The 14575-nt window shown below is 35.2% G+C and overlaps 1 protein-coding gene across 1 annotated transcript in view; it reads left to right on the top strand.

Moving 5' to 3' along the window:
- Positions 1-2866: 2866 nt before the first annotated feature.
- The window catches only part of LOC123552751 (uncharacterized), a 36138-nt gene continuing 24429 nt past the window's right edge, over positions 2867-14575 (top strand). The window contains exons 1-4 of the mRNA XM_053540773.1: positions 2867-3252; positions 12255-12415; positions 13593-13659; positions 14351-14497. Of these exons, the coding sequence (XP_053396748.1) occupies positions 12266-12415; positions 13593-13659; positions 14351-14497 (364 nt within the window). The 5' untranslated portion in view covers positions 2867-3252; positions 12255-12265. The remainder of the gene's footprint in view (positions 3253-12254; positions 12416-13592; positions 13660-14350; positions 14498-14575) is intronic.

The raw sequence follows: 14575 nt of genomic DNA, 5'->3' as shown, positions 1-14575 counted from the left end.
AATTTAATTACATGTGTATCTAAGTGATTTTTTTTAAAGGAAAAAAAAACACATATATATTATACAACGTAACTTTTGTTTCCTTGTTAGTTTAAGCACAGTTAGAAGGCAAATTAGAGATGCTACATGCATCTGCCATCAATCAACTAACACAATGCATTGAGATAAGCCAACGCCGTATCAAATTGCAGTAACTGTTGGGCTATTCGTTACTTTTAATTGTGCGGAATTTAACCTTTCAATAATTATATTTCAATCTAAGACAGTCTTTCTCCATTAAACTGGAGTTATGAAATTGAATCTCTCATCCATGACAATTTAAGGTTTTACTGGTAGCTTAAATTGAGAAAACGTTTGCAAATGAACGTTAATTATTTGGCATGTAATGAAACTACTGGTACTGATGATAAACTCGGACAAATGATAAAGTGACTACCATTGAATTATTCGTTTTCAATCGGTAATTCATATAATTCAATATCCCGTCTAATAGCAATCACTTACAACACCAACTGGTGTAAACAAAAACAAAATTGGTAAACATTCTGTATAAATGAATGACTTACATTTATCTGTTTAAAAAATATTTATCCAAAATTACTGGGGAAGAGGATGTTTTTGCACATGCTCACTGTCAACACATGAAGGCCTGACATTGGGTCACTTTTCATTACTTGATCCAGAATGACTGTTGCATCATTTTTTGGGGAAAGTTTCAATATAATACTATGGAGGAAATTTTGTAAATGACAAAGTGGTTGACTTTATCACCAGTCAACGTTCGTCCAGTCCCCATTTTACATACCCTTTTCAGGGCCTCACTTTGTGTGAGTTTGCTTTCTAAATATAAATTTAAATTATGTCAATGATTTCAGCAAATGTTAAGCTTTATAATGTGCATATTTGAAGAAAACTTTGATGAAGCACTGCGTGTCACACTACTTCGCGACAACGATATGATCTGCCAATATCGGACCGATATCATTTTAATGTTGGCCAAATATCGTTTGCCAATGTCGGACCGATGTCATGATGATGTCGGCCCGATATCGTCTGCCGACGTCGGGCCGACATCATTCCTATTTGCAGCCGATATTGAAGCCGATATCGGGCCGTTATAGACAACGACGTCGGTTTGATATCGGGCTGATATAGAATACTGGCTGGGCCATTCCTGTTTCTGTCTTTTTCTGTTCTGTTCTTTTCTCTCTTTTTTCTTTTGTTTTAGAATTTAGGACAAAAGTATCACGGAGTCTTACACTTCATTCGTCGTCGCGTCATCAAAATGGAAAGCGTAGCGACTAACTTTTAAATAGAGGGGTCAGTCACCAAACATGCACCGTGCTTTCTGATTTTCGCTTTGTATCCTTTTTTGATTAACTAACTTCTAAACACATTTTACAAATATTTCAACAGATTAAAGTAAGCATTATGTTGCATTTTCCGTAGTTTATAAACTACATCCCCGTAGTATAAGGGCTGTGTAAGATCAAGTTTTTGACTTGTTTTAATGTCTGTTTTATATTTCTTTAAAAGTTCGGACGATCTGTTGTAAAATTTAGTCAGAGTCTGCCGTAGTTTATGTTATCGGTGACCTTTTTGTAATAACTTTTTGGCAATATGAAGATTTTTTTATCAAAAGCAAACTCATGCAAATCGAATAAGTTGTGAAATAATAAATTCTCAGAGTAATTTACTTAAGAACAGATGTGTCCTGCATCATGTGTATGATGGATATTTGATTTTATTAATATAATAATTTTCACAACTATATACTACATGTTTTATACAGTTACGTAAGTTTTCTGTATATTCTTAACATTATTAAAATTGTTATATTTTCATTTTTTTGTAAATGAAAATATTTCTACGGCGGCATTCTACATAAAATAAAAATGCATCTTAATTATAACCTCCCTTTATTACATATAAAATTTTGATAAATACCGTCTACAAATTTTGTTTGGAACCTAGTTTGATTAATTCTGGCATACATCATATTTGCTTAATAAATTAGCACACATAAACAATTAGATTACTTTTTCACGTTTATCAATAATATTTTGAAAAATATAGATCTAGCTATATTAGAGAATCCAATATCGGCCCGATGTCAATCCGACTTACGAAATAGTTACACTGACTGATGTCGATTTCTACCGATTTCAATATTTTGCGGCAGTTCAACGGTCCGATCTCGGCGATATATGATCATTTTGTTTCGATTCGCCGCAAAACCTAACTCACTCACTCACTCACAACGGCCCGACGTCGGCCCTACATCGGCACATTTTGCCGACATTATACCTATATCGGGCCGATATAGTCATGCTGGCTGGGGGAATTTTGCCTTGCAACTTCCTTAGTCGTGCCCTCCAGTAAAAGTTAAGCTCTTCGACTTCAGACAAGTTGTATAAATTGTATGTTTGTTGTATGTCGTATTTTTTGTCTCTTTTGTTAGAGCCTTTCTCAGCTGTGAGTTACACTTTACTGTCTTATTATTTGTGCGCTTTTAGATGATTGATATATATATATACAGATAATATTTTCTTTTACAGCTATTTATATTCTTGTTGACCTCATATATATTTGTTAATGGTCGGTTAAAAAGCTCATCAGAGCTTATGTTTCATATGTTTGTGTCTTGCCGACTTGAAATAAAACTTATTGTATTGTATTGTATTATATTGTCTTACTTGTTGACACTTTGGTGAGTGCGAGGTTAAACGCGTTTAAATCCTTAATTCCCTTTATATAGGCAAGGTGGTGCTCCTATTTTAAACCTTTTTTGTCCGTTTCGTATTTTATGTTACGATTATTGTCTTGTTTGTTGGTGGTGTTTCCTTCCTTACGCCCCCCCCCCCCCTGTCGTTTAACAATTTTATGAGTTAGGTAAAGGTTGCCGTCCCTGGGTGGTGCCCTAATGTTTTTTTGTTGGTTTTTTTTTTTTTGTTGTTGTTGTTTTTTTTTGATAGATACAGTATATATAAAACCAGGTGTCACTACATTAACAGATTGTAAAAGGAGTCATGATTTGCACAGGAATTATACTTACAAAAATATATCATTATGTTTTACAATTTAGTTCATTGATTTAAAATCTTATCTATCATCAGGATTGTCTGCACATAATGCTATATAATTACTGTAGGCCGGCGGCTGCCCAAACTCAATTAGCAATTTGTACACTTTGCGATTTTCACAGACACCGGCCCGGCATCTTTAAATGGCAAAACAAAAAAAAAATTACAGGTAAACGCAGAAAAAGTCCATTAATGGCATTAAGTTCCATGATCACCTTCATTTCGTGCAATTATAGACTCTATAGCTGTCTTATACGAGGCAGAGACACTTGGAGGTCAGCCTCCCTCAACGCGCCACACCCACACTGCAGTCTGCACAGACACTTTGAGGTTAAGACATCTACATCTACAATCCATGATACTTCCAACAATCATTAACGATTATGACTGGAAGGCGCTTGTCTGGGCAGTGTTAAAAATGAGAAAACTCATTAGGTGCAAAGAATAAAAATTACTACAGGTGCTAAGTTAAAAAACATAGTGAAGGAAGTTACTGCAGATGTACAGTGGCCAGCCGCTCAGCAAATATGTTGAGGCTGGGGCTGGACTGTACATATTGGGGAAGGCCATTCCATAGTCTGATTGTACGGGGGAAGAAGGAATTCATGTGGTATTGAGTACGGGACTGTGGAATTAGGTAGTTCAGGTTTCTGGTCGGAGTTAGATGGTTATGGTCGACGCATACATGATTTGTTCGGATTTTGTAAAAATAGATGAGAGAAGATTGTATGCGCCGTTGTTCTAAAGTTTGCCAGTTTAGGGTGTTAATCATCTGGGTTACACTGCTTGTATAGTTATAGTCGTTAAAGATAAACCGTGCAGCTGATCTTTGCACTTTTTCGACTTTGTATGAGAGGGACTTTTGCCAGGGGTGCCAGATGGATGAGCAATACTCGAGTTGTGGACGGACATAGGTGTTATAGGCTTTCTCTTTGACCTTTTTGTTTGTTGTCTGAACATTTCTTTTGATGAATTTAAGAGAGTTGTTTGCTTTAGAGGAAATAGTATTAATATGTTCAGACCAGTTTAAGTCTTTAGTTAGTGTAACACCTAAGTATTTAGCGGTATCGGTAGATTTCAGTTCCTTGTCATGCAGGGTGTAAGGAAACATGACAGGGTTTCGTTTGCGAGTAATTCTCAGCACCTCACACTTGTCTGGATTGAATTCCATTGACCAGTCCTGTTCCCACTTTTCAAGGGCGTACAAATCTTTTTGTAGTGTTTGGGCATCAGATGAGGACTTGACTGTAAGGTATACTATGGTATCATCTGCAAACAGTCTTGCCTTACTTCTAATAGAATCTGGTAGGTCATTAATGTAAGCCAGAAAGAGACAGGGCCCTAGGACGGATCCCTGAGGGACACCGGACAGGACAGGCAGGGTGTCAGAAGTGCAGCCGTCTACAACTACTCTTTGGGTTCGACCCTTCAGAAATGACTTTATCCACTGTGATACCAGAGGGTGGACACCCAGCTCATTAAGTTTAAATATCAATTTATTGTGATCAACCTTGTCGAATGCTTTACTAAAGTCCATTACTATTACATCTGTTTGTTGACCTTGCTCAAGGTTGTCGTAAACTTCTTGTGTAAAGCTGATCAGTTGTGATTCACAGCTATGCTTAGATCTGAAGCCATGCTGGTACTGGCTTAAGAGGTCATTATTGTCAAAATGTGTCATGATGTTGGAGACTAGAATGTGTTCCAATAATTTGGAAGCTATGCAGGTGAGAGATATTGGCCTGTAGTTACTGGCCTTGGATTTCGGGCCTTTCTTATAAACAGGGGCGACAACTGCACTTCTCCAATCTGGCGGGACACAGCCAGTTTCCAGGGATGACCTAAATATAATTGTAAGGATGGGCGCTATCTCGTGGTGTAGCTCTTTTAGAACTCTTGGTGAGAGTTCATCTGGGCCAGAGGCTTTGTTTGGAGAGAGCCCCTGCAGGAGTTTATCAACACCCTCTTCTGTAACGGAGATCATGGGCATGTTGGGTGCTGAAGTGTTTGTAGTAACTTTTTTGCAGAGTTGCTTCAAACTGAGTGGTTGTGGTTTTGAGAAGACCGACTCAAATTGCCTATTTAGTATATTGGCCTTGGTGGCAGGGTCAGTATATGTTAGACCCTCATGCTTAAGAGGTGCTACACCACAATTTTCTGTTTTCTTATGTTTTATGAAGGAATAGAATTTCTTATTTTTACCTGGTTGTGAATCGTCCATGAATATGACTGATTCTAGGTAAGACCAGTATGAGTTCCTTAGCTGTTTTTGGATGCTATATTTAAGGGCTTTGAAGGTGTTACTTTTCCATGGGGATTGGTTGGATTTCCTCAATTTAGTGTACATTTTATCACGCTTGCGGATTTGCCTAAGGATCTTGGGAGTTAACCATGGGAGGTCGCAGCGTGTCTTAGTAGTTTTAGTTGGAATGTGTAGAGAACTAAGTCGATTTAGTTCATCTTTGAACAGATTCCAATCTGAGGCGGGGTCAGAGTGGTCAGAATCAGCGAATTTCTTTCCAAACTCTGATAGGTCCCTTTTGAAATCATCCCAATTTGCTTTGTTAAAGCATTTTATTGACCTTTTGGGCTGGAGGGGACGGCCTATCTTTATGTTGATTTCATGGAAAACAATGTCGTGGTCAGATTTACCTAGACAAGGGATTGTTTTAGTACATTGACCCCTCCCCTTTCCGCCGCTGCAAAAATCAGACAATATTTTCAGTCTTATAAAACACACTGAGCATATGTCTCAAACATTTAATATTTGTAGAAGTGTCTAGGGGTACGGACCCCTCCACTTTCCGCCGCTGCAAAAATCAGACAATATCTTATAAAACACACTGAGCATATGTCTCAAACATTTAATAGTTGTAAGGAAGTGTCTAGGGGTACGGATCCGTACCTCTAGAATCTGATTCTAGGGGTACAGATCCATACCTCTAGACAAGCCTGTTAGGGGTTTTCTAGGGGTATGGACCTCCTTTTTCTAGCGATTTAGGGTTATGTATATCTTGAATTTTGTTGAAAATGAAATAACAAATAAGACTTAACCAATCTTCACTTAAAACTTGGATCTAATTTGTTTACTGATACCAGCATTCACTCGATTGTTTAACTTCTCTTTCAAAACCTAAATAACCGAGGAACTCCAAATCAGGAAGGTCTAATACAGGGAGTAGACACTCCGTATAAATCAATACATTTATCTGTATTATGCTGTCATCCATACCTGTAAATATCGACCAGTCGTTGGCGATCGATATTTTTTTTTCGCTACTATCAATTAGCGTGTATTAGCATATTACCTCATGTTAATCATGGAGCTATAAACTTTTTGTTCAAAGGGTTTACCAGTCACATGTTAAGTGGCGATAATTAGATGATCAGAGATTGATCTAAAGGGATTCTGAAAGAAAAAACAGCATGCAACTGCATGTGGTGATATGCTTAATTATTATGAATTAACTCGAGCCAAAGAAGTATAAAATACACAGAATGGCAAATGGCTGTAATGTCACGTGAGCTCGTGTCAGAGCGTGATTCGGCGTTATCTTACTAAAAACAAACATCTGCAAGCATGGAGTGGCAATTTGTACCTTTAAAACTACATTTAAAATACATGTTAGCTTCTAAAACAAAATTAGTTTAATTTGAAATGGTCTTAAGACATGATCGAAGTACACGTTTTTTTTTTTGCCATCGAAAGAAGCGTGGTCATTCGGTGATAATTATTTTACCGATGAATAATTGCTTTCGCATACAAAATGGCGCGTGGAGAAAGCGCCACTTCCGGTAAATGAGATCTCGTTTTTTTGTCACGGGAGGTTGGCGAGATTTGCTCTATATGCCTTTCAAGTTGCCAATCTATTTATTTTTATAGCTCTTTGCTCGAGCTCACTTCCCTGAAGAAATATTTTGCCACATAACATCAAACCTTTATCAAAGGACCGGTTTTTGTTGGATTTGAATAAATAAAATGGAAAAAAAAACCCAGAAAGCTGACACTTTTCTTAATCCTGTAGAGCCATAATTATAATTGTTGTTTATAATGTCAGATTTCTACATACAGAAACAAACATTCTTCTTGAACGCAGAGAATGTTTCAAACGAAATTGTTGTTTAAACTCCAAAAATTAGTTTAATTAATTTAATCTTAAAACTGATGTGTGAAAAATACAATGTATTTAAATTAAAATAACATTTAAATTTTAAAAAAAGCTGACAACGAAGTTACATTTAGCATTCCGAACTTTTAGATAAAACTGCAGAAAATCATCTAGGTTTAACACGCATTTAAATGGTGAAGAACAAAGCAATATCATAAACAAATATTTTCAGGCAACAGTTTACAGTTTCAACTTGCTATTTTCAATAAAATATGTCCTAATTTTATTGTTTTAAATACTTTGAATCAACAAGGCAAATATCATGTAAAAAATGACATCTTTCTCTCTGGGTAAGACAAGCCTAGATTTAGCCATTTTCACAGGGCGAAAAGTAACATTAATGTAGATATTTTCCATTTAAAAACAGATGCAGGCAATAATTTCATGGCAGAACTTTTGTTTTCCACCAAAAATTTAACAAATGCTTTCCCAGATTTTCACTGAAAGGACGAGTTAAACTGTAAAGCGTAAGTGTTTGAGTAATAGCAGAATAACCTACGGCATACCCTTCGATTGGACGACAGCATAAGATAAGATAAATGCCGCATTCCAGTCCCCGTATCAGTTGTTCCAGTCCAAATTAATACACTGTTGCGTGCCGATTAGATTGTTGTCAAATAAACTGTTGATAACAGCTAGATTAATGAATGAATCTATCCCTTAAAGGAATTCTATTTGAAATTCAGCAAAAAAGATAAAAATAAAATAAATTAGGCATAATAATATGCACCTATTTATTTTGTTATTTAAGGTTTAGCAGTATATCACAAAACAACAGATTTTTTTAGCGAATGAACAGCATCTTGACACACAACTTATCTGTCTAATACATGTTTTACTGTTCTGTCCCACGGAGTTGGATACTTAAAATATTCTAAATGAGTTGTCCCCCTTTAAATAAGAATGCCATTTGTAAAGAAATAAATGTAAACAATTGTTTTTACCTAATTATGTAAAGTTTAAACACTCGCACAATGTTGCAAATGCATCAAAACGAAGACATGTAACAGCTTTTTAAAAATGGTGAGTTTTTAAAGGCGCTGGACTGTCCAGAAGTGTGGCCCCTTCAAGTAGTCCCTTTCCGGAATTCAATACATATATGAATAAATTGACAATGGTTTTGTACAAGAATATAAATGTTTTATATGCTGTTATATTTTCATGTAAAACAATGCTTTCTTTCAATGATTTGATGACGTTTGAACTTTTTTTCTCCAAAGCATGGACCTATACCTTAACAAGGTATAATGATAATCGGCACGGAACTGATTGTTTAATAATCAATCAAGCGAAATTAAGTAAAAGAAACTGTTTGTAAAAACGGCTACCAAATGTGTGAAAAACATCATACACTAAGGGTTAATTATCAATTAAATATAGTTTTTTTCCCAACATATTTAACATTATTTTGTTTAATCTTTAGCTATATCTTTTTTTCTGCCAGTTCGAATCCTCGTGATTTATTTGGTGTTCCTCGGTTACTTACGTTCCGAAAGAAAATGTAACAAATCGGATGAACGTTGTTATCTGTAAACTATTTAGATCCAAGTTTAAGGTGAATTCTGATGAAGTGTTATCTTTATTTCATTTTCATCAAAATTTGAAATATAAATTACCCTTAATCTCTAGAAAAACGGAGGTCCATACCCCTAGAAAACCCTTAACAGGCTTGTCTAGAGGTATGGATCCGTACCTCTAGAATCAGATTCTAGAGGTACGGATCCGTACCCCTAGACACTTCCTATTTGTAATACTTGATAATCTCTTATTTTTCTTGTTGTTTTAAATACATGGTAAGTCGCAGGATACTGTAGTCGAAGATCTTTGACAATGATCATGAGCATTATATTTTATTTCACGCAAAGAAGTATAAAATACACAGAATGGCAACTGGAGAAAATCTCGCGTCAGCGCGTTATCTTATTTCAAAGCATTTGCAGACTTGATCAATTGCGATCAAATTAACAGAAGCTTATTAGCTCGACTTTTCGAAGAAAAAGTAGAGCTATTGCACTCGCCATCGCGTTGCCGTTGGTTAAAGTTTTTGATAAAGTCAAATATCTCTGTTACTATCAAAGCTATTGACTTGAAACTTAAAATAGTTATTTACCATCAAAGTCTACACCAGGAGAAACAATCCCCATAACTCTGCTTTGAATTTTGACAGAATTATGCCCCTTTTTAACTTAGAAATTTGGTTAAAGTTTTTGATAAAGTCAAATATCTCTGTTACTATCAAAGCTATTGACTTGAAACTTAAAATAGTTATTTACCATCAAAGTCTACACCAGGAGAAACAATCCCCATAACTCTGTTTGAATTTTGACAGAATTATGCCCCTTTTTAACTAAGAATTTTTTAAAAAATTTTGATAAAGTCAAATATCTCTGTTACTATTAAAGCTTTTTACTTGAAACTCAAAAGTGTTGTTTACAATCAAAGTCTACACAAGGAGACACAATTCCCATAACTCTGATTTGAATTTCGACAGAATTATGCCCCTTTTTAACTTAGAATTTTTTGTTAAAAGTCAAATATTTCTGTTACTATTAAAGCTTTTGACTTGAAACTCTAAATAGTTATTTACTATCAAAGTCTACGCGAGGAGACACAATTCCCATAACTCTGATTATAATTTTGACAGAGTTATGTCCTTTTTTAACTTTGATTTTTTTACTGGCAAAGCTCTTATTCAGAGCACTGAGAAAAGTCAGCGCGCTGTCTTACGGACAGCTCTTGTTGAAGTATTACACTGGGGATACGGCCGGGGCGTAATAAATCCAATCTAGTCCAATTTTCAAACAACAGCTGTTGATTTCTAAGTCTTCTAAACATAAATTCATGTCTTCCCTGTTTAGAAAATACTAATAACATTAAAAAGCACCATTATCATTATAAACAAACGATCGGATAGAAAGTTTTTTATGACACAATTTTTATCCTTATACCATCTGTTCATACATCGGTAAAACAAGATCTCATTCAGTTCCCATGTGATGTTGGCGAAATTTGTTCTATAGTCCTTTTAAGTTGCCGATCTATTTATAAATAGCCATTTTAAAAGACCTTATTTGATTATGGTAACTAAGGAAATAGAAGTATTTGTATTCTTTAATTCCTGGAAAAATACGATTGCAAATTCGACAAATAATGATAGCAATTTGTACGCCTTGATCGGAAGCTTTTATTACTTTTAGTTTTTCTCGGGACAGATGAATAAAGATGATAAACTTAATGTTTTCTTCAGTACTTACAAGACGTGGATTTTGCCCATGAATTGTTGAATTCGTTTTACTTCTTGATTAAATAAATAACTGTTACAATGACTACCGGAAATCATTGTTTAATTCATATTCAATAATTCGAACTGGAGTGAGACCTAATTAAGTTATACAAAAAAAAATTACAAAAATAAACGTAATAAATAAAGGCATTTTTATGACAATTAATCATAACTTTCAAATTACTCTTGGTGTAGAGGTCCGGTTACTGTTATTTATAAATTTGACTGCACAACACCGACCAAGCTCGGATCATAGAGGTAGTATAGAGATGGAGTGCTAACGAGATAATTGGTGCTAATTATTCATTATACCACATGTAGTTCCTTGCTGAGCACCTTTCAGAATCCTATGACAGATATTACCACAAACACATAAATATAACTATTTCACATGTATTTAACACAGTTATCCCCGAACACACTTTGCTGCACTGTGGTTGTTTTGCAAATCAGTAGATCTAGATGCATTAAAATTTCAACAAAATGGAAGCAGTGGGTTACATATGCATGCTTGTCATAGTTTGAAACTAGTAATTACAAACAATGTGCACTGGATATTGGGGATTCATTGGGAGAATAAATGTACTATCACTTACAGTTATAACATGAGTTTCTGTGATTATTATTCAGCCACATGATGTGACACATGGTGCATTACTTTTTCAGAAATTTTCCATGAATTATGTCCCTTTTATTCTTACTTCATGTTTTCATACACTGTCTTCTCTATCTCTGTTACATTCTCGCATACCAGAGGTCTACCATGGTTCCCAGGATGAACCTCTGGCACATTTCGCCAATATCTGTGGTTTGGTTACATTACAGGTATAACGTTTTAGCCAATCAGCGTCGTTTCACGACAAATCATAGCAAACCAATCAAAATTGTCCGTGAAAAGCATGACTGCGTTCTTTCCAATATCAGTGCCGACTTACGAGGAATATTATTATTTCTTAAAGGTAAATTTCTTTACATCAAATTACAGGAATAAATCTTCATTAATCGCAGTCATGGAATATCGCCTTTACCTGTCGTTAGCAAGTACATTGCTTACATGTTGTTTGAAATTTCAGTTTGGCATGCCAAATAGCAGCAAACAATGATTGGCTGAAACTACTCCCGGTAATAACTACGAGTGCGCATGCGCACCAAATAAGCTATAGAAATAAATCAGAGGTTCGTCTCTGGATTTTGATGAATCTCTGATGGATGAGAATGTCTCTGTTATTACTAAATACATTTGACACAGACTTAAACTAGTGTCCAATATCTTCATCCACATTGGAGTCATTAAACACTCCAGTGACAAATCCAGCTTCCCCAGATGTGCCCAGTTTCACTATCCAGCATCGAAATAGTTGAGCATGCTGTCTCCTGTGATAGCTCTTATTTTACTTGTAGTTGCTCTTGCTAACATTTACATCATACGTGGTGAGATTCTTTGTCTACTGTTAACTCCCAGGATTGATATTCTCTTCCTATAAAACTAGCTTGCAACTTTGCTCCAGCGTGGGCCATGCAAATTATTCAGAAAAAGGAGAAGCTTTATGTAATATATGTAGATAGATCTATATAGATAAATATATGTAAAGTTGACAGTACAATATTTTTGAAATACCTTGCAGCATGTCCACCAAAAGAATTCATGAAATGAATATAAGAGTATCTCAATAGATTTTACTCAATGAATTAGTTGAAATGATTTATAATACATTCCAGATTAATGTATCATGGATCAAGATTTGTTTGAAAAAGGACAGTACCAGTCAGTTCTTGATGAATTACAAAAGAGACCACAATATGGACCCAGTCCGTCCAGTTTGGCAGAGCAGTTGTCAGTCTCTAACAACATGGCAGTCTGCAAGTATTTAATGGTACAGGTATGTCTGTTATAGTTTCTGGCAGATACTTTCTTCAATTTAATACCTGAATAATGAAAGACCTATGAAGTATTCAAATATAATTACCGTCACTAACTTATGTAAATTTTGTATTGAGTACTGGAATGAGAAGCAGCCATCGTATAACAATTTTGCATACCATATATTCTCTAATTAATGCCATGCCCCAAAGTCTATTTTCATAAAAAAGAAAATATTGATTTTGGTCATGTGAATACAAGCAGTAATAATGAGTATGGTTCCTTCATTTTAAGTTGCATTTGTAATGGGTAGTTTATATTTCTAAAAAATGTAAAAAGAACATGTTTTAAAGCCTTAATAAGCACCCCCAACTTTTTCAAAATGTTACACACTGGGGTGTTTATAAGGGAATATACGGTATTTAGATTTTTATATGCAGTCGAACCTGTCTTCAGCAGCTAGACAAGGGAAATGGCCGTAATGTCAGCTTTAGATAAGATGACTGTTTAACAAAGGAGTAATTTATTGAACATTCTTCTGAACTGATCTTGTTGCCTAAAAAGGTTAGTTTCTGTAATATGTATAGAAGTTTTATTTAAGAAATAATTTGTAGCAAAATTTTGCTATAAATTATTCTGATTCTTGATATGTACGGTATGTCTTTTATTGTGAAAATTTAGATCAAATATGATAAAACTGTTTCTTCGCGCATGCATGGCGCCAAATGGTAGGTCATCACGCTCCTTTGTTTATACACACTACGACAAGAAATGGTAATACGTCTTGTGGAAGAGTTCAGTTATAGTGAAAATGATGGCAAATATATTCTAAAAAGCGACTAACCAGCTCAGTGTGTGTGTAAATTAATCAATGCAGATGTGCAATGTGATATTTCGTTTTAAACATGCTGTTAAGTAAAGTATTTTAGTGCTATTTCTCGATGCATTTATGGCGCTAAATATCACGTCTACGTGACATCAACATAATATTGTTGTGATGATTTGAGCATCGCTAATGGTACTAGAATTAGGTTTATGTCTTTATAGAATTATGTTTCTTCCCATTGTTCAGTAAACACACAATTGAAACATACATTTGACCATTTATATAAATGTATGTAGATGTGATATTTTGAGAATTGATTATTCAACTGCTCAGTTTGCCAGTAACAAAAGTTACAACTATCTATATACAGGAGCAGCATGAAGAGACAAGGAAGACCTACTGCAAAGAATTTGTTGATATCCTGAAAAGATGCTCTAGTAAGTATTAATCAAGGGCAGATCAAAAAGGCAGGGGGCACACACTCTTCCAGGCCCCAATCTCACAATTTGGTGAGCACATTATATTTGATCCGCTATTTTAGTCAAATTTTTCCATGTGCTTCACTCACAAAAATTTATATCAATAGTATTAGTGGTGGGACCAAACCAATCAGATCAAAAAGATATCATCTTGGTCAAATTACTTTTTATGTAGAAAATTTACAACTTTAAAAGATGACAGTATTTAAACTATTCATGCTCAAGCTATGTCAAACATATGTAAGATTGCGCCATTTTAGATGTACTTGACATTTGTTGTAAGTTTTTCTTCACAGATTATTTTTCAAAATTCCTAATTTTTATCTTTGTACATTATATATATTTGTTGTGATGTATTATTAGCCAAAATTACTCCGAGGCTTATATATAATTGAGCCGCACCATGAGAAAACCAACATATTGCATTTGTGACCAGCATGGATCCAGACCAGCCTGCACATCTGTGCAGTCTGGTCACAGTTTATACTGTTTGCTTTCAAACCCTATTGCAGTTAGAGAAGCCGTTAGCGAACAGTATGGATCCTGACCAGACTGCGCTGATGTGTGGAAGCGCAGGCTGGTCTGGATCCATGCTGGTCGCAATTGCATGATGATTTTCTCATGGTGCGCCTCATTTTGTTTTCATTAGGTGTTCCTGCTAGAGAAGATGTATTGCTTGTAGAGTTGAGTGCCTTGTACAACTACATATACTGTTATACTGAGGCTTACTGTAACACAGAGACGTGGACACAGGAAGCAGGCATTTACTGTCAAGTTTATAAAACTTTTACAAGAGGTAGATAGTTCCTTTTCTTCTCTTTTGGTAATATTTGCTGTTTAATATGTATTTATCTGAATGGCATAACATTTGATA

Source organism: Mercenaria mercenaria, chromosome 4 (assembly GCF_021730395.1).
Source record: "Mercenaria mercenaria strain notata chromosome 4, MADL_Memer_1, whole genome shotgun sequence".
NCBI classification, from domain to species: Eukaryota; Metazoa; Mollusca; class Bivalvia; order Venerida; family Veneridae; genus Mercenaria; species Mercenaria mercenaria.
Note: the sequence above shows the minus strand (reverse complement) of the source record. Positions and strands in the feature narration are given on the sequence as shown.